Below are 27,793 nucleotides of genomic sequence, written 5' to 3' on the forward strand. Positions count from 1 at the left end.
ACCATTCAGAATTGAGGTTCTTCAATAGCTACTCCCTAGGATTAAAATTTAAAATTCCACCGATTTTTTTTTCTATTAGATTTTTAAATGCCCTCTTTGTCATCTTGCCTCTCCCATTCATTGAACCAATAGAATCCTAAAGTGAGTTTCTTTCTTTTTGGTCCACTTTGGTCCATTCATTGATAAGTTGGATACTAAATTCTTTTAATTACTCAATTTTATATTTAAAATTTAAATTTATGGTAGATAAAGATGACATTTATTTATATAAATTAGAACATTTCAAGTTGTTTGCATGTTAAATAAGCCATATTATTATTATTATTATTTTGAGGGAGTTTCAACCTATTGATCTACTCTTTAATCGTGTTAAAAGCTACTCATCTATATCTATATATTACTAAAAGCTAAAGTGTGGCATTTATTGTCGTTGAACTCCTGTTGCGCCACCTCATCACCATGCCATTCACCACATAATTATTATTTATTATTTATTCCTTTTTTATTTTAAAAAAAACATATATATATATATATATATATATATAGATTATTGACTTTACATATTCATCTTTAATGGTTTTAACATCTATATATATATATATATATATATATTTCTTTTTTATTTCCAATTTTCCTATATTTTTTTTACATTCACTTATTTTTTAAATATTTACACTTTCTTCAACATTTCTTCTTCCCTTACCTTTACATCTCCCCACTACCCTCTACTTTAATATTGCTATTCATATTTCCCTTCATCTTCCTTTATTTGTCTCTTCTCATCCGTTCTCTCATATTATAAATTTGTCACTCTTTTCCATTCTTTGCATAATTTTCTCTCACAAAAAAGTTCTCTCTCTCTCTCTCTCTCTCAATGTTTTGGTGGATTTTTATTTTTTATTGCATCTCCGCTTTAGGTTGATAAATTTTTGTGTTTTTAAAAACTCTAATTTAGGTTGATACGATTTAGTTTTGTATTTTAAGTTATTATTATTATTATTTTGCTTTTTGATTGTTAAATTTTATCTGATTACATTATAAAAAATTAAAGATAGTAGATAAAAATAAAATAGTATTCCATTACATAGCATAATTTGGATAATTTAGTGTTTATTATTATATCTTTTAATTTTTCTTATTTTTTTCTTCTCTTCTATTTTACTCAATATTGAAATTCAACCACATCCTCCTATCATTTTATTATTTATATTTTCTCTCTCTTTTTGTTTTAAAAAATAAAAAATGTAATATTTTACTTAAATTCAAATAAAAGAAAATTGTGCTCATCAAATTGTACTCATTTTTTTTAACATTTACACTTTCTCTAACCTTTCTCCTTCTTTTTACCTTTTCATCTCCCTAAACATTCTACCTTGATATCACTCTTCCTCTTTCCTTTTATCTTCCTTTATTTTGTTTCTTTTTATTATCATCATGTTAATATAAATTTGTCATTCACTATTCCATTCTTTACATAATTTTTTCTCACAAAAAAGTGGTTATTTCCCACTCTTTCTCCCTTAATTTTTTGGTGGATTTTTTATTTTTTTTTATGACTTTTATTGTTAAATATTATCATATTGCATTATAAATAATTGAAAATAGCATATAAGAATGTACTATTATTATATTACATAGAATTATTTGGATAAGTTAGTGTTTATTGTTACGTATTTTATTTTTTTTTTTTTTTCTCATATCATTTTATTTAACATTTAAATTCAGCCACATCCCCCATATATATCATTAAATTATTTATATTTCCACTCCTTTTTATTTTAAAATTTTTAAAATATAATATTTTTCCTAAATTAAATAAATAAAATTGTCCACATTAAGTGGAGTAATGCTAGGGAAACACTCATTCTCACACCCAATGCATCAAAGGAAGAATCAAATACAAAACAAATCAAGTTATAGAAACACTAAATTAAAAAATTAAAAAAAAAATTAAAAAGAAAACTAATAATGCATATTTAATGTCCTAGAATCATCATCAAATTTTGGAAAATGATAGGTTGCCAATGGAGAGAGAGAGAGAGAGAGAGAGAGAGAGAGAGAGAGAGAGAGAGAGAGAGAGAGAGAGAGAGAGAGAGAGAGAGAGAGAGAGAGAGATGGTAAAGAAAAAAAAATCAATACAAAGTAATAAAGAGTAGGTAAAGAAAAAAAAACCAAACGTCAATTAATAATTGTTGATTGGAAAACAAAGAGGTTGTAAGGAGAAGTAAAAAATAAAATAGAGATTACCGTGTGAAGAACATTAAAAACTTTACAGTATAGTAATATAAACCGTTAAATTCACTTAAAAAATTAAATCAACAATCAACAATTAAATACAATCATAGTACTAAATTTAAATTTAAAACTAATTAAACTCTAACTATGGAAACCATATTAATCATAACTAAAAAAGAGATGTTCTCTGATAGTAGTAGAAATTATATAAGAAATAAAGTTAGAAAATTTAAAAATTCATTTTTTGATATTTCATATAACCTTATTTATATAATATATATATATATATATATAATTTTCATACACTATTACTTTCAAAAATCTAATGAATAATGCTATCTCTCATTTATCGTCTTTATCATGCAAATCATTAGTTAGTAAATATATGATAATGGTAAGAAGCGTTACAAATGAAATCACTAAAAAAATATATAAAATTAATTAGCCACTATCATTATAGAGTAGTAGTATATAATTTTACACATCAAAAAAAGTGAAATATATAGAGTTTTTCTTAAAGGTATGTGTAAAGATTCACTATATTTTTTTTTGTGTGTGTGAAGGTAAAAAAAAGGTATATTTAAGGTTTTTATTAACTTAAAAACTAATGAAAAACCAATGGTTAATAACTAAAATTATAGAATTAATAAAATATTTAATGAGACCATCTTAAAAACATTATCACGCAAAACACGCGGGTATGCAACTAATTTACACTAAAAACTATCACACAACATATCAATATTTTTTCATGTCAACTTTTATGTGATGCGGATTGATGTAAGGTGTTTTCATGAACCAAATTTGTTAATAGCTCTAAGAAGTGCTGTGTGTTGAAACCTTGAAATGATGAAACAGTAAGCACAAAAACGGAATAAACCATATTTTGATAAAGATTAGAGCTTCTGCGAAATTCATAGACAGCTGAAGAAACCAATGTTGTTGTTTAAAAGAAAATAAACAATAGCTTGATATTCTTACAATAGAAAATTAACTATCTAGTGTACAGAATTTTTTTTGGAGTACTCTTGATTAGAGAGCTGATGAGGCAGCACCAAAGTAAATGAAAGTTAAATGTTGAGCCCAACATAGCTCCTTTCCAATTCCATATCCATATGATGAATATGCTGAAGTTCAAAACCATTAAACTGTTTTGCCTCCCTTGTCATTGTTGTAGTTGCTGCTGAAATTGTAGAGTAGAAGTTGATTGAACAGGTTCAAAGAATAACACAAACACAGCTTTTATTGTCATCACTGTCATTATCAGTATCTTCAATTTCACTGTCGGGGAAAAAAAGAATGAAATGTAAGCAAATCACAAACACAACCGCATAATGAGCATAAAATGAATATGGATCCCTCAATTAGCAATAGCTAATGTGCAATGTGCCATTGAAAGTCCTTCTGATTGCATTAATTTAAAACATGTGCATATTCATTTAAACATATAAGTAAGCACACGTTGACTGGTTGAAGACAATGGTGATTGAAGACAAATTTTAAAATCCATATCCCAACTAATCTAAGAAATTTTAACCAAGCTAGATTTGATTTTTATTGCACTTCACAAAGACATAATTTACAGAAAGTTGAAGCATAATTATGAAATAACAGAAGCATCCAGATCGAGGAGAGAATGGTGTTTAACATCCACAACGCACATTCTAACTTGGATTTGGCCTTAAATACTTGGCCATTGATTGAAAATTGTATCTCAGTTTGAAGAATCAAACTTTAATTGTTATTACACTAATTCTTTGCATGTCATCCATCTCCTCACCCCCCACCCCCCCACCCCCAAAAAAAAAATAATAATAATAAAGAGTTCACACCTTCAACTTTTGTCAGCAACCAACTTAGCCTCATCTAACTAGTATTTTCATTTCTTCTTTGCATTATTAAGTGCTCACTTGTAATACTGATTGTTGAAATTACTATGCCAATGGATCCAGTGTTCCCTGATCTTCCTTCTCTTTCATTACATTTTACTGATCGTTGTTAGATGTCATAGCAATGAAGACACACACTTCTACTTCACCATTCTGTTTTAACCTTTAATTCTATGAAAAACTGCCTTAATATACCCTGTCTTAAGTGAAACAAGGTAATGAGAAGAAGATGAAAGTTGCTTTCCTTCATCAGCCTTGATTATCATTATGGCACACCTTTCATCGAGGGACTTCGTTTTAAACAAGAATAGTCAGTTCATTCAGAACCAATGCCCAAGGGGGAAAAAATTAAATAAAAGCTAAGCCAAAACCTGTCTCTTTTAAATCTCAGCAACATTAGTTCTGAAGCTATATTACTCCAAACTCCTTCATATTCTTCATGGCATCATCATATTCACAATGCCTTTTTGTGAATCACGAATTACTTGGAACATGTGCTAACTCACATTGAAATGCCAGTATTACCTTTATTCTGCCTTTCTTTCACATCAAAACATGTTATAGCTCACAAAATTGAATTAGTTATTTTACGTCTCTCTGAATCCAGACCAATGGATGCTTGTATGTTCTTCAATACAGTCATCCCAATACTTCTCCTATCCTTTGATCTCATCTCCAATATCTTAAAGAATGGGAAAATCTGAACTAGAAAATTCACGTGAATCCCAAACTTGCATTGAAATTCCTTTCACCCTAAGCGTTTTCACTTTTCACACTCCCTAGGATGAAGCTTCTTGCCAGAAGAGACACCAATAGGTTTAAATTAATGTAAAGGCATCATGATAGTAGTTTTTCACATCCATGCTATACATAAAAATTAATCCTACCATTCAGTGAATGAGAAATAATTTTGAAGGCCTGGCAGAAAAAAGATATATATTGAGCATTTCAATCGCAACAATTATTTCGTTCAGGCTCATAAGGAAAACAAAAAGAACAAAACATGTAAAAATGGAATGCAAAGTTACATCAATCACGTTGTCACATACAAATGATGCTTAGTACAAGATTACTCCCCTCTTAGCATTAGCAGCAGAATGTTTCATCAACACGGAAATAACAACACCCATACAGTTTTATGGCTTCAAGAGTTCAATATTATATGGTGTCCTCATGAATCTTCAAGCACATTCTTTTTGAGGATTGAAATAAATGCCTAAAAGAATCTTTTTCACTTATTATCAATATGAACCGGTTTCCATTTTACCACAATTATCTTCATTATTGAAAATATTTGCCTTCAGTTATTGATTCTCTTTTTTGGACTAGGACATCTTTGGTAGTGTAATACCTATAAAGCCACAAACTCCAATTTGATTGGGTTTTATTTTATGTTAATCATATACTCATTTTTCTGAAACAAGCATAGCATTTTCATCTTAGCTGCTCAAAACTATTAACAATTATTATTAACTTTTCCGACGTATTTCGAGGTTTCTGCAAAAGACCAGAACATAAAAAATATGACTTTAAGCTATCCATCAAACCCCATTTCTTCTCTAGATTGACATGAACAATTCCTATTCCCTTTACTCATTCACACTAACCCTTTTCTCATAAATATGTTAGCCAATATATTTTTCAATTAATTCAAGGAACCTTATTAATAAAAGAAATACAAGACAATAAATATTCCGAATTTCTCTTAATATGAGCAATCCTCAAGTCCTGCTACTTTCTAAAGTAACAACACATCAAGAACAGTATTAAACAGATAAAGTGACAACTTTATGAATCTTTAGTACTCTATTAGCAATTAACAAAAAGTATATAGCTAATAAGAAATTCCACGGCAAACAAAATTGAACAAATGAACATTGAGGCAGAAATGCAAAGGCAGATTGGAGATAGAGAAGAAGAGAGCCTACCTCAATTCAAATTCTCTAATCTGAACAAGTTCTTTTCCTATATAGTCCATCCATTGTACTTTCTTCTTCTGATCCTCTTTCACAGAACCAGACTCTGAAGTCGGCTTCCGGAGACTGCTTTTTAGGCATTTCACAACTGGTTGTTTTTTCCCACCTAAGCTCTCTTCCTTGACCTCAATGGTCTCACCAGGTAACTTATCAGAGGCTTCAGGAACTGAGACAGGTTTTGAAGGCACATGTGGAGAATTTTCCAATTTCAATGGTCCAGCAGTGTATATGTGAGGAGAGGGTTTGCAAAAGCAAATGAAGGACGGACAATGGATCTTGCAGAACAAAAACCTCATGAAATATTTGCCTGATTAACAACTGTTAGCTTCTACAATTAGCCCATCTCTTTACAACTCCAAATAGAACGCATTAATTTAAATTAAATCATGAACCCTTTGATTAAAGTGTATTCACTATTGAGAGAAAAACCAGACATGGGAAATTCACAAGCAAAGTACATTAAATGGTGAGATTTTTGTCAAGTTGGCACTCATCATAAGAATATTTTATATAAAAGGACCCAAATAGGCAAGTAGCAAAATCTTACAAAAATAGAACCAAGTTAATGAAAATACTGATTAACAAAAAAAAATAATAACAAGGCTTACATTCATTATTGTTTCAGATATTTAGGATTTGATAGAGAAAGAAAGACAAATTTTTGCAGTGAAAGAAGTGAAACCCAGAAAAGAATTTTGAATTTTGGAGGTTTCTGATAATGAAGTCCAATTCTAAGAGGAATTTGTAACTAAGAACAAGCCTATAACTATCCAGATACCTCTGTTTCCCCTGTTTCTTTGCAGGAAAAAGACTCCTCTTTTGTATTCTACCAGGTGAGAAACAAGTTACTACAATGTATGGATTCTAAAAAGACTATCCTACCCTCTTTCAGGATTTCACTTTCATTGTCAATGATGATTAAAGGGAAGAAGAATCCTAATGTAATAACTAAGAAAAGAAAGAACTGAAAGAGAGGAAAACCTTAGCTGGAAGGCCTGGAAAGAGAGTGACCAAATTGGAAGTTTTGAAGACAAATCCAACTGTCCAACATTCTAAATAGTAACTGTTTGTCCCTCCAAAATCAACTTAAATAGTAACTGCCATAAATATTCTACACTATACAATGAAAGAACTTTTGAACTTTAAAGTATATCTTTCCTTTAACCACTAACATTACTTTAAAATTTTATATAGTAGTATTTTCTTTTATTTAAATAAGGATATTATAAATAATAGCTAGAATGAGAACCTCACTACGATCACATAAGATTTGTGGTCAACGAAATGGTATAAGAAAAGAACATATGCAGAATTTTTGTACTCCATCCACATATTTAAAACCAATATGCAACCTCAACCAAAGCCATTAAAATGTCTGCTTTTTGTTTTAATAAAATTAAATTGTTAATTGTATTTGTATGAGTGATTGTATTGTGTACCTAGGAGCAGTTCTTAACCTACACCTTCAATGAGGATACCCCACTATGCAAGACTTCCCATTACCTATTGTTCCCTTAAGTACCTCATGTTTCCTTTATTTTGCATTATTAGCCACCAAGGCTTCCAAGTTGCCTCACATGTGTGCATATTCTAATGATCTTGCATAAGGATTTCAAGGAATTTGAGAAGATTTAAGCCAAAGCAACCACCTTTGATTTCTTAGGGATTTGGGGATTGACCTTTAAGGCTTTACACTAATTACTAACCCAAATTGTGTTATTCTAATCTTTCTGAACTATGAAATTGTCTGGCCTTTTCCTCAATGGAAGGTCCATCTTTGAAGACCCCACAAGCTTTTTATTTTCCTTTTTCACTTTTGGGTGAGATAACTTGATGGGTATATGACGCAACTTTTTTCTTTATTAGCAATTCTTATTTTTCCTTTTAACATGTAAAATACCACACATATATTCAAGATTAAATAGGTATCTCCTTTTTCTTTGTCCTCTTCTATAGGTAATATAACTAATACACGCCATCAGTCCATGCACTTTTCAAGATACTTTAACCACCATCAATCAGTTATCCCCAACTTCTGCAATTGCCTCTTGAAAATGACATTGAATAATGGTACAATGTCAAAGCATCAAAAAATTTTGTTTATTTTATCCTTTTATTGCTGTACTCATATTCCGATTCACAGTAAGAAATTATTAATGCAGACTCTAATACTTCAGGTTAAGCCTCTAAGAGATGTTACCGACAATGAATCTGTCACATCAATAGTGATAATCTGTTAAAAAAAATAAAATTAAAATTAAAAAAAACAACCATGATTGTTTAGAACCGACCCAACAGTAAAGCACAGCTTCCCAATAGAGGAGCCAAATCCGCAAAGCTTTTGAGTCCATCAAAATCATGATTCCTAAGATAATTATTGTGAATAAATATTCAATTAATATGTAGGCTTGCCATAGGTTAAGATGGGCATGGGACTGGTGGCCCTTCAAACAAATGTACAACATCTGGAAAGCAACATCATTAGAATAGAGAGAAAGCCAATTAAAGCTGATGAGTGTTGATTGAAAACCAGTGTAGTTTTATAAATGAAAATATGGAATAGGGGATGTCAGTTTTAGGCTTTTAGCTTCTTCTTTTGTGTTAAAGAGACAAGCGCATGCCCAAATGTATTTGAGTGTGGGAACAAAGGTCCCTACCCTTTTGCAAATCTGTCTTGCATGATGACAACATGTAATTTCTAGAGTAGAGTTGCATGCAATCATGAAGGTTTACTATTTTGTACATCATTATAACAAGAAGATGTAACCTATAATCTTATGTAAGCAAATTCCTAATTCAGATTTGATTTTCATTTGTTTTTTAATGTTAGATAACATTCTCACAAAGTTTTCCTCCAACCTATCACATGGCAACTCATAAAACCATTGACGTGTATCATTTAAGCAGATTACAGGACTCATTAAATAGGTCATGTGACTAAAACTACATAAAAATTTTATCAATTGCCACATAGTGAGTGGGATAAATTTTCATCCAACTTTTTCCCTAACACAAAGGCTAAAGCTGATGCCCATTGGTTTCGTAATAAGAGGAAACCGTCTCTTTGTGTTTGTCTGTTTAGGTAGATAAATTCTATCTATATTTAGCCTGATAAAATGATTTTTTCTCAACTCCTTAGTTAATCCCCAATTCAAATACCCCCTCCTCCCAATAATTGAAGTCTGAATCTTGCTCCCCCTCACAACGATGGAAGCTATTGGCTGTATTCATAATAAACTGCAAAAAAAAATTGAAAAGACATGATAACAGCTGTGAATCAAACATACCACATTGTTGTCTGGCCAAAAAACACATATAGCATAGGTCACGCCAAGAAAACGTGTAACATCATCAATATATCGCATCAAAGTAACAAAGTAAATGTGTAAAGCCATTTTTATTTTATATTTTTGCATAAAAAGCTATTGTTGGGAGACCATTTTGTGGGTCCTTAAATCATGCTTTTTAAAACAACCCACCATCATTGCACATTGGAAAATGCTGAGTTTTCAAAGATACTTGATATAGGCTATAGTTCAAGAGAGATACAACACCCCCCCCCCCCCCCCCCCCCCCCCCCCCCCGCTTTTTTTTTTTTCACTTTTTCCCCCTTGGAACCAATTTATATTTTTCTTTTAAAACCATAATTCCCACAGTAGTAAAGACCACATAATTTCTGCTAATAAGATGTATGGGCAGGATTTATGGTAAACCAGCAAAGGAAGACAAGGCATGAATCCAGAATCCAGAATAGGCAACACAACTATCATATTCATTCATTTCATTGAAACTGTATTACAGCTCAAGTGTCTCAATCTAGTCATAATTTACAGCCAGCCGCATAATGAGCACCCTGGACTGAAAAAATTAAATAATAATAATAAAATCTGTAATGTGTTTGCGTTAAGAACAAATACTGAAGCTTTTTTCATCCAGGCTACATCACACTCCCCATGCAAGCCAAAATTTTCCTAAAATGATCACAATGTATTGAACAAAACAGCATAGGCTCTAACCACCGAAAGGTCAACATTCGAGACAGCTATAATCCTCTTAAAAACTACAACATAATTACTAATCCAAAGGAATTATCATCCACCAGACCTTTTGCTGCAACGCTACTGCTGAATCTTAAGGACTGGGAAAGCAATTACATCACGGATACTGGCAGAGTTGGTCAAGAGCATCACCAGCCTGTCAATTCCAAGTCCCTGAAAACAAATTCTTTCAATTAAGATTGCTCAGGAAGATTTGTGGCAATAGCAGTTTAATGAGAAATAAAATCATTAATGCTCCCAATCCTTCATTCTCTTTGCAAGAATGAATAGTAGTAGACGCACACATGCAACCACCCACCTATGCACACATTTCTTACAATGTCTTCTTGAATATAAATACTAGAGAATTCAGAGTTGTGAAATATTGCAATTCAAAGTTCAAACTAGTAAATAACAACAGTATCAGGAAAAAAATAAAACATTGGAAAAGCCATGGGAACACAGCAGGCCCCTCTATATTTCATATTATAAATAATTATCAATTCTGAGTATTTCATAATTTTTTAGGAACCAACTTTATTCAGTAGGTAGGTTATAATGCATATTCTCTTATATATTTTTTTTTTTTATTATCTTTTTTCTGAAGAAAAAAAATCTTAACCTTTCAAAAAAAATTCCTTCATTATATGAATTATCAGAATGTTGATTAACTTTCCAAATATAAATATATACATATATATGTACAAATATAATAGTATATGTTAACATTTAAACATAATTATATCTTTTTTAGTATTATACTAAAAAGAAATTACCAAACATAATACAAGCAGCCCATACTCCGTTTGTAGTAAAAATGTGTGCAGCATAATGCAAACTACAAAAGAGATCTACATAAACCCATTTTTGTATTTTGAAGTTTTCATTAAAAACACACACAAACACACAGGGGGTCTCAAAAAAGGATCAACAAGTTGAAGATTATCAGTTTGAAATAATATTAGTAGCTATTTTAAATTCATAATTTTAGCATCAGATTTCTTTTGCTTAACCTTATATCCTAAGGACTAGTTAAATTGGTCTTTTGTTTGTTACTTTCTTGTTTTTTAATGAACAAACTTAATAGGCACTAGCTTATCTATTTAACGTGGTATATAAGTTTACTTAATGTAATTATTGTTAAGGTTTGTACAAAAGAAAAAAGGTTAGTTGGAAAATACAGATCAATTGTTGAGTAGACTTTGCCCCACAAAATAAAATCAAAAACCATAAATAGAGAGTATGAACAGTTTAATAAAATTGATGCACTTTCTAGATGCATAAAATAGTAAGAGCTCAACCCATTTTCACCCCAACAAATTTGTAGTTAAAGTAATCATTTTTTGAGGATTCCTCCAAAAAATACCCAAGCAAAATTAATATACAGCAAAAGGACAATCATACCATTCCTGAAGCTGGAGGCATTCCATATTCCAAAGCCGTCAAAAAGTCATCATCAAGAGTCACTTCGTATGAGCCATCCTCATCTTTATTACTTTTTCCTTCCACAGAATTTGTATCCATAGCAGCTGCTGCTCTCTTCTCATTATGCTGCCTCACTTGCTCTTCCAAGCGTCCTCTCTGCCAAAAGACAAGATTAATGACAACCCCTCTGCTTTCTAGTCAAAACCACTCTATGTACAGTTTTAACAGAACAACAAGAACATCCATAAACAAGTATAAAAAAAATGTACTTAACATCAACTTCGGTACCAGTCAATACTAAATTGACCGGTTTCCCTCATAGTGAGAACCTGGGTTTGAATCCCCCCATCCCCACTTGTTATAGAGAGGGGGGGGGGGGGGGGGGGGGGGGGGGTGGTTGGTGGTGTTGGTGGGTTTGTGGGGGGAGGAGAGGGGAGAATACCCTACTCATTTAGTTGGTTATGAAAAGCATTCCTAAAACTTCTATAAATTGTAATTGCCTTCTAAGCTCAAGTTAAGGCAATTATCATTGCATTGAAATAAAGGAAGGCCAGATAAAGCAACAAGAAAACTAAAATCACTGACTTTATTTGTTGACTCTAATGGATTCATGAAGTGAATGCAACTGAATTACATTTGAATCCAACCATAACCTACAGACACTTCATAACTCATCCAGAGTAAATATTTCAAAATCAGATGCTCCTCAGTTGTGAATTTGTTGCAAGAAGTTGAAAGTTAGCAAGATAGAAAGCAAATCATGAAATCCAAAAATGTACGATAAGCTCACCTGATCCATAGGATCAGTCAATTCAGAAAACGCATTGGCCAGCTCACGACCACAGATAAAAAGCTCAAATCTTTCAGTTAACCCTGCATGCCTAAGGTTGAAAGATTAAGAATTAGATTATGAAGAACATCCAAAATAACAAATAAGTTATTCTTTCAATCATCTCTCCACAACATGTTCCTTCATTGATGCAAGGCAATGCATATAAAAGGAACTATTAATTTTTTTTTAAAAAAAAACACACAAACACAAACACACACAGAATTCTGCATGTTTTATCAGAAATAAGTACATAATGGTTTGGTTGTAAAGATCAGTCTGCTTAGGACAGGAAAAACAAGAATAAACTGGTAGGCAACAAGGAGGAAAGCAAATACATTTACATATGTATAAGGACGGGATCTGTTAGTTGGCCATGTGCATAAAGCAAACCTAGGAATAACGCAGTATATGATACATCAAGACAAAACTAGCAGAATCAAGCTGGCCATGTGCAATACTAAGAAGCACGGACACTCCAAAATCCTTGGTTTGTCCATGCCAAACACAGACATACCAAGGACACTCTTGCATGAGCGTCCGTCAAGGGGGGGAAATGATTTTTTTTTAATCTTTGATTTTAGATGTGTTTTTAAAGTTTTACGTAGTTGTTATTTATTTTTAAAAATTAAAATAGACATTAAATATGCCTAAAGATATATATAAAATTATAAATTAATTAATTGTTGTATCCCTATTGTTCCATGCTTCTTAGGCAATGAAGATCTTCAATGAATGATTTTAAAATAAAAATTAATAAATAAATAAACTTCTATTTTAGATATGTTTTTAATGATTTTGATAGTTGTCATTTATTTTGAAAACTTCAAATAAAAATAAAATATGCCCAAAGATATATATTAGTTAATTGTTATATCCCCACCCCATCGTTGTGTTAGAGTCTGTGTCCATGCTTCTTAGGAAATGAATGAAGATCTTCATTCTTCAATGAATGATTCCATGCAAAAAGAAGGCTCTAGAATGCCAGAAGTACAGTAGATATGGAGAAATTCAGGTTTAAATCACAAGATAAACTTGATTCCAAATCGAAGTCATATTTGATGCATAAATGTAATTGACATGGTAATTACATACGAAATACATGTAATAGCAATATTGTACCACATCTTTTAAATTGTTCTTGAAAGTTGTGGCATTGACAACCATATAATCTCATTATGCAACTTCAATTACCTTCTATGTGGTTTTGCCAGAGGAGATATCTCAATAGGATAGTCCAACACAAATGTGGGTTGCAGAAGTTTCGGTTCTACAACAATCTCAAATACCTAGAAAAATTATGGAGGCAAGACTAAATACTGAGAAGGGCTGCATAAAAGAGGAAGTCTGGATAACAAAAAGAAAAGCAAGTATACAAAAAGAAACTCTTCTTTTTCAGCATTATTGTTTTTCATACAGCAGCACTTAAATGGAAAAAAAAAAAATTATATAAGCAAATTACACGAGAATTGCAGATTTAATGAGATTGGAAATAAAGGAAAACAAAGACTAGAAGGGCGGAAAAAAAAGTAGTACACCAACATTAACAATAATTAAGGAAAATACTCTACGTACATTGCAATTGTTCATAAAAAAAAAAATTTTAATTAAAAAATATATATTTATTATTATAATAAAGAAAAATAAAAATAAAATAAAACACTAATTCTAGATTCTTGATATATAGATGCTTACTGACCTCATTAAGGAGGTGGCCAACAGATGGACTTGCTTCAATAGAAGATTTGTCTTTGTTCTCAAGGTCAATTCCAAGGGCCTTCAGAGTTACTTCCTTTGCAGTTTTAAGATCATTTCCCAACTCACTGAAATCAATCCCAGTGGCTTCTTTTACAAGATTGTGCATGGTTTCCCTCCTCCAAGGTCGCTCAAGACATATCTCCACACCCTGCATAGATGTATTGCACCAGCTTAGCAGATTAAAACATCAATCATTGCCATATATTACTAACGGGAGGTGTCATTCTAATTTGTTTCTTCAACAGCAATTCCAAGCATGTGAAGCAACCAGTCCCATGCTCACATACGAAACTACAGAAGCAACCAAAGCTTCTTCCAAATCTAACATTTTGCTTACCAAGAACTTTTAGGTAATCATACTTTGGGCAAGGTGCATGCCTAAATTGTGACCAATTTCAATACCAAGATTGCCTTTAACACAGTACACAGGCCAGGATTATTAAAGCTCAATTGGGGGGAAAAAAGACCTAATCTTATAAGCAAGGTTGAAATGAAAAGAGGCGATGTTCAGTTAAATTTTAATTCACAGTGACTACTTTTTGTGTTTCACTTATTTGGCAATAAATCCAATTCCAGAATATTCCACTTAAGCGCAGGTATTTGTTGGTGCTACAGAACTGCAAGTAAGAAAACAATTACCTGGTAGTCAATTGTAAGCTTCCCACGAACTGCAACAGCACATCGACTAACAATTTCCTCCGCCATGTTCATCATGCTCTGGTAGTCTGAATATGCTTCATACATCTATGATCAAACTAATACCAATAATAATAAGAGCTTCATTTAATAGATTGAAACGTCAACAACATATATTATTACAGGCAATCAACAGTTAACCTCACATAGAGTGCATTGACATTAATTATGTACTAGGTCCAACAAAAGAAAAAACTTTAACCCAAAAAAAAAAAAATTACCTCTATTGTGGTAAATTCAGGATTATGACGAGTTGAAATGCCTTCATTTCTGAATATTCTCCCAATCTCGTATACTTTTTCAAACCCCCCAACCTGTCATCCACAGGCACAGGTTTTATTGAAGATATAAATTAGTAAAAACCAATTCAAAACTTACATTGGAAGAAAACATAGCTATTTTATTGTTACAAGACCAGCAATTACGCATGTGAAAAGTTTCGGCAATCATAAAATATATGTATAGGACAAGAAGATAGTAGTGACATTTAAGCACCCAAAAAGAGACCATAATGTTGATCGGGTCATATTCATAGGAGAGCATGAATACACTAAAAGAAAGGATTATTTTGGTTCAGAATGAAGGCTCTACACTAGCAATGATAGGGCCAAAAGAGAGTGAATTGAGTTGGTCAAAAAAGATCCTCTTCATATTAAAGAAAATGAAATCCACTAAACAAAGAAAGGGAGAGAAACAAGAAGGAAACTGATATTCGTTAGAGGACACAACTCAAGCAAGACAACAGGTTTATATTAAAATTTGAGAGAGAGAGAGTGCAAGAGTATGAAACTATAAAAAGAAGATACTAAATCTCCCAACACTATTTCATAGAAGCTGTTCTACTGGCTAAAGAATCACCGTCAACTTTATTGGTTCCAAAACTCCAAGGGAAGGTTTTACATATCTCGCACAAGTGACAGAATCCCAAAGGACAAGGATGCCAGTTGTGGGGGGAAATTTCCCAAGATTTTACATATTGGCTTAACAGAATAGATACATGAAGTGACACCATTTGAATTAGTTGCAGGAGAACTTCCAGCAAGGTACAGTGTCGGATAATAACACCTATATTTTTTGTGGGCATACATCCGATATTCAGGAGTAATAAGTGTTCAACGCTAAATTAGTTGAGCTGAATAATTTACTTATCTCCTTGTTGTTAAGATAGAATATGGAAAAATTTTGTAGATTAAAAAAAGATGAAAACCATAAACTCTAAGTAACCTCAACCATCATAGTTGATGAACTTTGTAATGAATTATTCCTCAAAAGCTATCGGTAATGAATTTTACAGCAGAAGTCAACTGTATACCACATAATGTCCCTTAAAATTAACGATACCTGATCAGTGATTACTTTGAGAATGGTGTGCCTTATCTTGCAAACTAGCAGTTTATTAATGAACAGTAGATAGGCATTGACAAGACCACTCATAAGTCATAACTTACTAGAATAGGGAAAGTATGACATGTAAATTCTCACCAGCATTCTCTTTAAGTGAAGCTCCGTCGCTATTCTCAAATAAAGGTCCCTTCCCAGTGAATTATGGTGTGTAACAAATGGCCTAGCTTCCGCTCCACCAGCTGCTCCCTAGTTAATAAAATCAATTAAAACCAAGCTCAAGGCATGAAATTCATGCACATTATGGTATTGTGCACTTTATAAAGGGAAAAACTTCAAAGATATTAACAAACCTGTAAAACTGGAGTTTCAACTTCAACAAAGCCTAATGATTCCACTGTCTTACGTATCTCTGACACGATCTGGTCAGAAAGTTTAGCTTTTAATTGCTCAGGCCTTAAAAAAAGAACAGGACAATCTAATGAAAAGCAATCTGTGATACCACATTGGGACTGGGTTGGAAAACCCAGCCATACAATAAGATTATTCAAAATCTCCTTTTAAATTAGAGCCAATCCACCAATTATATAAACAGAAATTTCAAAACCAGTGAAGAATTTTCCACAAAGTTATCATTTAAATATAGTTGATAATTCCAAAGAAACTTTCAATTCAACCAAAATCCATAACAGATGATGTAACAAAATCAGAAACCTTGATTACAGTGCAGGAAGTTGGGAGCTTCATAAATGTCAAATTAACTTCCATTTATTCAATTCCTTAAGCATTTATAGATTACATAGCTTTCATGCCAATCAATTAGAGGTTCAGATTTTGTAGAGAGAACTTAAAAAGTAGACACTGAAAAATATTAGAAAGTCTGCACTACTGAAGTACTTGCTGGCTGAACAGCAATATAGGTGATCTATTGGAGAAAAAGTGAGCACTACTTCAAGATGCCACTTGACATCACAATAATATTAGCAATTTCATGTTGTGAAATTCTTTGACAATGCTAACTTAACATTGCTATAAAGATGTTTAACATTAAATGTTGGGGGAAAAAGTTATATTCTATTGATGGTATCAAGAGATATGAAACAGCTGCATGAAACCTATATACAGAAATATCACACAGCTGGCAATTTTACAGTTAAATTATACAAAAAAACTTATATTTAGAAAAGAAAATGAAAACTTGAGAGCTCCATAAGGTCCTTTGTTACTTTTTGGGAAGAGGGGAAAGGAAGATGACTTACCTTTGCTCTATTCCGGAATATATCAGCTACTTCAGGATTTGCAATCATATCTACATACCTAAACATAGATAAGATACATACAGATATAGTTAGGCATCAGAACTTAACCAATTTGCTAGAGACTAAAAATAGAATCAAGCTTTAAGGAAAATAAGTATGACCATGGAGATAATTGAAAATAGATTCCAATGGCGGATGGATGAGTAACGAGTTGCACCCAAAAGAAATTGAAACAATGAAGTAGGATACATATGTAAGTGTTCCACCAAAGAAAGCTCATTTGAAAAGTTTGGAAGTAGACCCTGTTGGTTACCTAAACAAACACACAAGAGAGCCTATGTATACATCTGGAGAAAAAGCAATCAAGAGAGTAGAAGTAACTCAAAGAGAAAGTACTCAACATAAATGTGAACACCGGACATAGTTACTTAATTACATTATTTTACTAGTGCTCGAGACTTGAAATTGAGTTTGTGCTTGATAAATATATATATAGATAGATAGATATATCCACAAGTTATTTTGCCAAATGCATGCCATTCAGAATTTATATAAAATTTTGACTAGCTAGAAGAGCGTCAATGCAACTTGAAACCAGAATATCTCCTACGTCAGTGACTATCTTCATAAAAATATTATCAAAATCACATCCTTCATATATAATACAATTACCTACATTAGAAATCATCTTAATGAAGTCACTCTTTTTTCACATGATTCACTTGCATTGCATTTCCCAAAAGTGCAAACTTTTTTTTTGGTAAGTAAAAAATGCACACACGCACAACAACATCAACAATATGAACTCACCTTTGGCGGTAGCGCTTATCCACATCAGTTAGACCATGAAATTTGTCCGGCAGTGGGAGTAGAGATTTAGTAAGAATGGCGAATGAATTCACATAAACAGAAAGCTCTCCTGAAGTTGAACCAAGGAGAAAAGAACTTAGGTCTAAGCTGATGTTCCAAAATGTCATAATAAAATATTAGGAAAGAAAGTGGCATGGTTACAACCAAGGCATTTTTTATATTCCTGACTGGAATGAAAATATGGTTGATATAAAACAGGTTATGTTGGATGCCCTGAACTAATCAGGTAACATTAGTGTCACCCCCAACAGCCACATCTATATCAGTACAGAGGGTAAACTCAGAATCACAGTATTAATATTCTTTTTATTTGCTCTGATATGTAATATTACATTAGAAGAAGGAAACAGGTTGGTACACATGCAGCATACAAGGACCCCAACTAAACAAATATAAAAAAAAAATAAAAATAAATAAATAAATAAAAGAAGTAAATTATAGCCAATACAAAGCAAGAAAGCTGAGCTAAGGAAAAGGGTCTCTGCAAGCCCCCTCACTCAATTTAAAACTTCCAATAATCAAAAAAGATAGCCTTTTGTTATAAGAAGTAATTTCTTTCTAGGTGGCCCATCCGAACTGATCTAGATTTTAGGAGTAGTTGTTTATACAAATGATGGAAAAAAAAGTTCCAAAATGACTACTTTGTATGCCTTGATTTTACATTCAGCTACTATTTAGTTAACATGGATGTTTAAAATATCCCCAAACACCGTGCATACATACATATTATCAGCAGCTATTCAAGGGTATAATAGTTAAAGAAATCTGATTCTAGCTTTCTCTACCCAGATTGTTTTTAAAAGAAAACTACAAATCATGATATCATGCAAGACTTACCTTTCTCTGTCCTCTTAATTGAACCACTTGCACCAAGTATATCACCAATATCAACGAGCGTCTTTAACTGGTCAAATTGATCATTTACAAGCCTCTCCTTCTCGCAGTAAAGCTGATACCAATAATTTCATTACTTCAGTGGGTGACCTGTTATAGTAATTTGCAGCAGAAAATGCTGGCACTTTTAATAACATCATCCATAATTTTTTTGTAGCAAGTAAGCATTGGCCCAAAGCGAAGGCAAAAGGGGAGATTTCAAGTTTGAACTAGTGACCTCCGCTTCATGAGACGTGATCCCCAATCAATTCTGCTACCCTAGGGGTATATATACACCTAGAAGATATATAATGTAGCACCAAAATAAACTCAACAAAGAACTGATAATCTTTTAAGTGAAATTTTAATTATATATAGACCCGATTCTATGCATCACCACTTAATCTATAGAATAAAATCGCTTAAACCACATGCTTCTACACACTTAATTAAAAGATCTGAAACGTTTCACTTGATCTTTTGGAACCCACTAGACTTTCAACTACAACTTTAAGAGAGAGCCCATATTAGCCGTCACCATCTGGCACATTCACGAAAATGCAGGGAATATGAACTTGTACCAACATAATAAGTATTGAACCAAGGAATAAATCGAGAAGTCAAATATCTCAATGCTAAACCAAAAACAAAGCAACTTTGCAAACCTGAATCGTCCCAGAATCATCACGTAGCGTAAAGAAGGCAAGCTTCCCAAATGCTCTGCGAGCCACAATTCTTCCCGCGATTGAAACATGATCACTCTCACTATTCGACTCCTCACCATTCCCTAGATGTCTATAGATATCTTGAAGCTGATTAGCAGTGTGAGTCCTATCCCACTTATAAGCATACGGGTCCAACCCCTTGCTCCTCAATTCTTCAACCTACAAAACAAGCATTTTTGCCCCTCAAATTCTGTTTTTGATTTCAAAGTTCCAAAAAATAAAAATCCTACATTTTCCCACTTTTTCTCAGCAACCAAACAAAGAGTATAAAAAATCAAAATCAAAACTTTTGCAAGTTGGACAAATACTATTAGATAAATCAATCTGATTGCTTTCTTCTCTGCCTTGAAATACAATTCAAAATCCACAGATTCAACATTTAACTTCCTATTTCTCCAAGTAACAATCCATAACTACAATTCAAATTCCACAAGTTCAACATTTGAATTTCCATTCTTCCCACACATAAACCAAAACAATAACTATAAGATTACCTTCTTCAAGCGAATGGCGCGAACGGCGTCTTTGTCGGAAGTGGAAGAGGAAGAAGACGAAGAAGAAGATCGACGGTTACGGCCTCCGGTGGTGGTGGTAGCGGCGGTGGAGGAGCACCTGAGAACGAATCTGACGGAGCTGGTGGTGGTGGTGGTGGTGGTAGCGGTTGCGAGGCGAAAGAGGTGCTTCAATGGCTGCGACGTCGTTAGGCTCCACACTCTCAGTGCCTCCATTGCTTTGCCTTTCTTTGTTTTCTTCTTCTTCTTTGCTAAGCTAAAGAAGGGGTTTATGTGTGTATGTGTTTGTGGGTTTATCCACTAGTGTGCTACCTATGAGTTTGGACCTCAAATGGCCTTGGCCTCTTTTTTTTCTTTTCTTTTTTGTTTTGGTTTTTTTTTTTTTTTCCATTTTTTCAAAACTAAATGAAACAATTTTGAATCTTCTTATACAAATTTTTGTGATTTAAAAAAATTATTAGCCTTGAATATTCAAGAAATAAATAGAAAGAAGAAGAAAAATGAAATTTGCATTAGATTTAATCCAATTTTTTGTCAAGAGTAATGGTAAGAGCACCCTTTGTTTTTTTTGTGACTTGCAAATTTGATAAGTTGTGATAGGAATGACATTATTTTTGTATGATCTTGCTACAATATTACTTTTTATTATGACACATCAATGTTAATTTTGAAAAAAAAAAAAATTATGGCATTAGACTTTTTGTTTTGATAATTTTATGAAGCAGCTTGTACTTTCTAGGTTGCTTTTGTACCAAATTTATATCATAAAATCGCTACACAAAAAAAGTCATTACTAATTGTTTTATTAATTTGTAAGAAGATTGTTGTAACCAATTGCCCTATAGTCTTTTGGATGATACAATATTTATAGGAAAAGCAAATTAACACTCAACTTTGTTTGTATCAAAAAAAAAACACCCAACTTTGTCGCCAAGAGTCTTGTTACTCAACTCGTTGGCACCTTATGCTTCCAAGACATTAGTTGATTATGGCTCTATTGCCCTCTAGTCTCTTTCTTTTTTGCTAAGAGATAAATTATTTTTGAGATTTTTTGTGGTGTAAAATTTAATTTTTATGGTCCGTTGAGAATGTAATATTCTGGAAAACATGTTTCAATCTATTGGTTTGTTTTCTGTTGACTTCAGTTTTCCATTGTAACACCCCCCCGAAAAAAAAAAGAAAAAAAAATGGATATATGAATAAATAAATGGAAATTAGGCTACAGTTAAAATCTGTGTTTCAAGCCTCAAATAGCATGATGAAACCTTTATCCTGTCATTTGGATTATTAAGAAGTTCTTGATCCAATGATAAGATTATAGTTTTGAAATTGATAGCATAATCTTCTTTAAAAATAAAAGAGCTAGTGACAGGTTCTTTATGAGACAATCCCATTGCAATTTTTTTCTTTTTACAAAAGAAAATTGATTAAGAGATATATAATCATATTTGTCGAGCACTTGGGCAAAGAGTGCATTCAGCACCCCTTTTTTAAAAAATAAAAAATTAGGGGGTTTATATTAATTTGAGAATTAATGTATTCTCACAACTGTACATGCACGAGCTCATGGGTTCCTTGGGCAAAGAGTGTCCTTTCATTAACTCATTTGAATTAAATTAGATTCGGATCATCGAAAACTGAAAAAGCATAAATAATGAAAAAGTGTGAAAATGGAAAATATATCATTTTTTATTCACTTGAAATCATCCAATTCATTTTGTGGCAAACAAAAAATACCTCATGCTTTCATATTATGTATTTGTGACGAAAATTATGAACTCCGATTAGACATCAGTGTAATGTGATGTGTTTATTTATCTAGATATATGCATACTCATCGCTAACATAGACTTGCATTTGTTCAAAAACTATTTAGAAACAGAAATACATTAATAAAAACTCACTTTTTGGTCCAATCACAAATTGTTACAAATCACCATTCCCGAATCATAAAAACAAAACCAGATATATAGTTTGCAAGAACCTCAAAATCAATTATCCTTTGCAGGTGAATACACAATTCCTTTACCTTGTAACTGTTTGCAACCAAGAAAACAAGCAGGGTCACAAGCTGGCTTTGTTGCACCATCTAAACTCATGCACAGAGGTGTACAATCTTTGATGCAGATTGCGAATCTTTCTGCTTTATTATCTGCTTTTTTATCAGCATTGGTCGCCACCACCCACATAGAGATCAATATCAACATGGCTAAATGCTTGTAACCCATTTTTTTTTTTATAATATTTTGTGAGCTCTTTCTGGATTTGGTGTTGATAGAATAAGAAAATGGTGGAAAATGCAGCGTAAAATTGTGTAAACCGATGGGTGTGCAGATATCAAAGGGATTTGGTTGATGGGAAATAATTGGTCAATGGTGAATTATCTGGCTTTATCTTTCTGTTAACTTAATTCTAATTTATAGCTCTTGATTAAAAGATACGATCACCGTTTGTGGTCTATATGACTCTAAATGGTGATAACCCAATGGAAAAGTGGTGAAATGATGAATATAGGTTTTATTTGCTTAAAAAGAAAATAAAACTTCTAATGGATTCTCCTAAAATATTTTCTAACAATTCGAGGATTACCTTGTTAATGGTGACTATTTGACCTTACGGCATCATAAACCAACTAGAAACCTAACTTTAGTTTACTTAAGGTATGTAAAGTAATGTTTATAGTATTTAAATTTTTCATTTTTTTTTCTATTTATCATTTTTTTAATTATTATTATATTCTAACCGTAGTATCTCTAAATTCTTTAACAAAAAAATATTGATCTAAATTGTTTAAAGAGTAATTATAGTTATCAATATGATTTAAGAGATAGCTAACAGTTTACAAATCAATTGGATGAATATATATATATATATATACACACATAATATACATATATGTGTTTATGTGATTCATAGGTTATTATTTGAATTTAATTTTTTCATGATATATTTAGTATAGCCTTCCATAGAAAAAATTTATGTCCTCGACTCTTCGCCAGTATTCACACAACCCTCTTTCCTATTACTTATCAAAAATAAAAAAATAAAATAAAAATAACCCCTCTTTCCTATGTTTATGTAGAGCACGTATTTTGTTGGTTGTTGAGTGAGCAAATGTTTAACCTTAAAAATTCTTGAGAACATTTTTTTGCCCATGAGCATGTGAATTAGTGAATATTGAAACCCCAATTTTATTCCTGCCTTGAATTCTCAATATATTACTCTGTTTATGTTTAGTGTTATTTATTTTATTCACAGTCAATCTGAAGAAAAAGATGAGAGTTGTTGTAAGCTGACAGTCATCATAAAATAAAGTAACTCTATTATGAATAGATTCACCATGAATAATTGTTGTGGCATTCCTTGTACATGTGATCAACTCTAATTAATTTATTAAGAATTCATAATAGATTCCAAAAATTTGAGATTACTGCATTTTTATTGCTGTTTGAATTCTCAATATATATTTGAGAAATGAGATGTCTTCGCCAAGGAATTCCTTGCTGGTTCTTAAAGGATTGGACAATGGAACAATCTCGCATAGCATGAGTTTGAAGTCTCCCATCACTCCACAAAAAGGGACAAAGAGATAGGTTATCATGATATAAAGGATAGGAATAGTGCCTTCACCTTTGCTGCTGTATAACAACTATTGGCCTAACTTTAGGTGTAATCTAGGGAAATACATAATAGGTTACAGTGTTGCCGACATAAGTCAACAGTCAATACTAAAATAAAAGTGAAATACCTCTTACGGAAAATGTAAAAGACCCACATGTTGGTTGTTGGAAAAGAGTTTGAGGAAAGTCTAAGGAACCACAACTTTTTTTTTTTTTTTTTTTTTTTATAAGAGTGGGTTTCAACCTATGGCATCTGCTCCTGATAATAGCTCTTTTATCATCAGACCAAGATATTAATCAGTTTTTTGATGTAGGTAGGAATTGAACCTTAGATTTTTTATACGAAATATCAGAGACTTTACCAGTTGAGCTGAGTGAAACCCACAACTTAAGTGTTGGAGGGGTGTTTTTTTTTTTTTTTTTTTGGTGAATTGTGTGATAAAAATTAAGAACTCTTCCCTCTTTTGTTTTCCCTTTTACAAAATAAAGAGTAGAATAACAATTTTTTTTTTTTTTAAAGAAAGAGGAGAGGACAACAAACTAAAGCCAATAAAATACTCCAATTGTATAAAAATCTTATAGGTAATGAAATATGTATATAGGCTTATATCTCCGTAAGACACTATAAGCATGACATAAATCCCAAAGTCGAAGCGATCAAATTCAATCCGTATCAATTTATGAAATTTCGAAATATTTTATAGATAAGAATGGTGAAAGGCTGTAATATTATTTTCTTATATAAAAATAAATAGATAAAGACATTGACTCATTCAACCAAAAAGCAATCAAACAAAAATAGAGACTTTTTACATTTTTGAAACATCACGACCAATTGAACAAACAAACCAAATCAAACACCAAACTATAATTTAAGACAAAAATATAAACTTATAAAAATTAAAAATATAAAGAGTGTGAGAAACGGCATTTGGTGCCTTGCCTTTGCTTGTATTTCAGACAGAGAGAAACGGAGAGGAAACAAAGCAAAACAGGCCAAAAAAACAGAGAGAAAGAAACAGAGCAAAACAGGGCCAAAAATGGTTTTCAACAGTTTGATGGTGCTGTCAGTGGCTCACGTATCGGCAGACGCATGGCAATACATAGCTTGCAACCCAGAGAGGCTGAGCAGCCATCAGCTATTGGATCTAATCTGCTGCTTCCCTTTGCAGCAATTGGGTCGCCTTGCTCTCTGCCTCTGGACCTTCCTCTGTCTCCCTCCTCCTGATTCCTTCTACTCCTACGCCTATTACTCTTCCTCTTCATCTTCTGATGATGATGGCGATGATGATGACTCTTCCTCCACTCTCAATTACAACAACGGATACTATTATCATTCCCATTCAGATTGATACTCTCTCTCATTGGGATTCATGCACAGTAATTCTCTCTCTCTCTCCTGTTCTCTCTTTCAATTTGTTGCTTTTTTTTGGTTGTCTTTGTAATGTGGGGTTTGTGCTAATTTTCTGCCTGATTAATCTTTTGGTTGACCTTTTGAGCTGAATCATGGGGATATATGAATTGGGTTGTTTGCAAGTTTTTTTTTTTTTTTTTTTTTTAAAGCTAAATTATGGGGATATACGAATTGGGTTGGTTGCAAATTTGGTTTTTTAGCTGAATTATGGGGATATACGAATTGGGTTGTTTGCAAAATCTTTTCTTTTTCAAGTTTGTAATTTTGGGTTTATGAAGACTTGTGATGTTCGGAGGGTGGAACTTTGTTTTGGTTGATGTTTTGAGTACTTTGTTTGAATTGATGAATTGGGTTGTCTGGAATAATTAGTGCTGCGCCCTTCGAAAGTTTGAGATAACAAAGTGTTCCTTTAACTAAGAAAGACGAAATTGAAAGGATCGTGCTGGTGGGAAGCTACACCTTTTGGCAAATTTCAGCTACCACTTATTGTGGTTCATATTTGCTGCCACTTATTATTAGTTAATACCTAGGTCAACTCTGGAGTAGCTACTATATATATATATATATATATATATATATATCCTAGTTGAGGGAACGAAAAAAGGTTGAGGAAGACCAAAAATCACATTAGTAGAAGTAATAAAAAAACGACATGTTAATTAAGGGAGTAATAGAAAATATGACTTTCAATAGAGTAGAATGGAGGCAAAGAATACATATGATTGATCCTAACTAATATGTTGTGGATCCGTAGCTGACCCCAAAATTTTGGGACCAAGACTTTGTTTGTCATTGTTGTATTTAGTTGCTCTTTAGACCAAAGCATTTATAGGTTTGAACATAGGAATTATAGAGATTATTGGTAGAAAAGCAATGAGTCTGACATAAAGCAAGCATGTAAATTGCAACATAAGCAAAATCACAATCCAATAGGATGATTTAGTGGCAAAGATTGGTCAAAGGGAACCACAATGATGATGTGAGATGATAGTTCATGGTCTTGACAGCAAAGCAAGTCCAGAGAATATTCACTAAATTTGATCAATGATAAATACTTTTAAGAATCCTTTGCCAATAGCTCTAAGCTTATTCTTAGGATAAATTGATGAGATTGTTCATGGAGTTAAAAAAGTTGGGTTTCATGGGGATACGCTTATGGGTGTTAGGTCAGTTACTGGCGTGTTCAGTTGAACTTATGATATTTTATGGATAGAGTATGGGTTTGCCTTATAAAGCAAATTTTGCTAGCCTAGAAATCTTTTATTGGTAAGAACTAAGATGAGGATGATGCACTGGACAGTTGAAGGTTTAACAGTAGAGAATTTCCATTCTTAAGTAATGGAGGTAGAGCCATTGCAGTGTTTGGGATGTGTGGATCAAGATTTCCACACTAAGTTATTTTCTTCTCTAGCTGATGATTAGCTTCACAGGTTTTCAAGTTTTAAACCTTACAGTTGTATGCTTATGTTTTATGATTTGCATACACTGGACTGGTTCCTCAGAGTTCCCTCCAGGGTTGCTGCTGCTTCTAGAAGTGTTGGCTTCTAGTTGGGGAGTTGAGTTAGGGAGAGGTCATGGGAAGGTCACTTTTATAACTTGCCTAGTCATTAAGTAACTTAGATGTTTTGCACGTTGATTTTGAAAAAGTGTATGTGTTGAATCATGATTTGACATCTTCATTGGCTTATGGAGTTTAATAATTTTTGTAGGAACTTGCAGGATGGATAGAGATAGATTCTTTGTTTGGATTCTTGGCCATGTGATAGAATTGTGGGGGTTGACGGAGAAGTGACCAGGGATCATTGCAAAGCAGGATTAGGCTACTTGTTTACTCACTTTTATGGTCATTGCAGGGTAACAAGGAAATTTTTTCCCAGTATGATAATGTAGATGACCCCACTTATTTTTAAACTCTTTCTCTTTGTATAACAGCAGTTGTGAAGTCTTAGATCTTTGCATCTGATTACTGGATCTATGGAGGTTTTTATATTCATTGCAGGGTGATATATGTGACTTAGATAACACTTGTATAGCATGAATAATTTGTGGTCACATATTTTGTTTGAGGTTGTGTCTTTCGCTTTGTTTATACTTGATGATGTAATGAGTATTTATTTTCTTATAGACAAAAGAATGGTAAGATTCTAAATGACAATTCTACCACTGCTTTTCTGGATTTCATAGCCTCTTTACATATTAGCCCACGAGTCTGAGCCTCTTTTTTAATTTTCAGTGTTATGCTGTTCTTTCTTTTGCATTTATACTTCCCGTATTATTTTTATTTTTTATTTTTTGAATTTTAATGCTATCACATTACTAATAAAAATAAAACAA

General features: G+C 32.5%; 3 protein-coding genes across 8 annotated transcripts; 1 reads left to right on the forward strand and 2 right to left on the reverse strand.

Annotated features, from left to right (window-relative positions):
* Positions 1-3,101: 3,101 nt before the first annotated feature.
* On the reverse strand, positions 3,102-7,239 carry LOC126716967 (uncharacterized). 6 transcript variants are annotated; one of them, XM_050418083.1, is made up of 3 exons: positions 7,082-7,239; positions 6,053-6,407; positions 3,102-3,516 (listed from the first exon to the last, which is right to left on the reverse strand). In XM_050418083.1, the coding sequence occupies exons 2-3, from the start codon at positions 6,394-6,396 to the stop codon at positions 3,453-3,455; spliced, it is 408 nt and encodes a 135-aa protein (XP_050274040.1). In that variant the 5' UTR covers positions 6,397-6,407; positions 7,082-7,239; the 3' UTR covers positions 3,102-3,452. The 6 variants fall into 6 exon arrangements, with proteins under 6 accessions (XP_050274040.1, XP_050274019.1, XP_050274051.1 ...); XM_050418062.1 differs by having other exon boundaries at positions 6,053-6,418; positions 7,082-7,207; XM_050418094.1 differs by lacking the exon at positions 7,082-7,239 and adding an exon at positions 6,879-7,075.
* Positions 7,240-9,851: 2,612 nt separating this feature from the next.
* Positions 9,852-20,725, reverse strand: LOC126716983 (lysine--tRNA ligase, chloroplastic/mitochondrial). Its single transcript, XM_050418110.1, has 14 exons — positions 20,408-20,725; positions 19,854-20,072; positions 19,153-19,264; positions 18,256-18,364; positions 17,446-17,503; positions 16,540-16,608; positions 16,328-16,435; positions 15,067-15,159; positions 14,789-14,893; positions 14,091-14,297; positions 13,586-13,680; positions 12,353-12,443; positions 11,542-11,718; positions 9,852-10,311 (listed from the first exon to the last, which is right to left on the reverse strand). Exons 1-14 carry the CDS (start codon positions 20,639-20,641, stop codon positions 10,219-10,221), a joined length of 1,770 nt encoding a protein of 589 aa, XP_050274067.1. The 5' UTR covers positions 20,642-20,725; the 3' UTR covers positions 9,852-10,218.
* Positions 20,726-24,964: 4,239 nt separating this feature from the next.
* On the forward strand, positions 24,965-27,635 carry LOC126716984 (uncharacterized). Its single transcript, XM_050418122.1, has 2 exons — positions 24,965-25,425; positions 27,169-27,635. Exon 1 carries the CDS (start codon positions 25,086-25,088, stop codon positions 25,395-25,397), a length of 312 nt encoding a protein of 103 aa, XP_050274079.1. The 5' UTR covers positions 24,965-25,085; the 3' UTR covers positions 25,398-25,425; positions 27,169-27,635.
* Positions 27,636-27,793: the final 158 nt, after the last annotated feature.

Source organism: Quercus robur, chromosome 1 (assembly GCF_932294415.1).
Source record: "Quercus robur chromosome 1, dhQueRobu3.1, whole genome shotgun sequence".
Lineage (NCBI taxonomy): Eukaryota > Viridiplantae > Streptophyta > Magnoliopsida > Fagales > Fagaceae > Quercus > Quercus robur.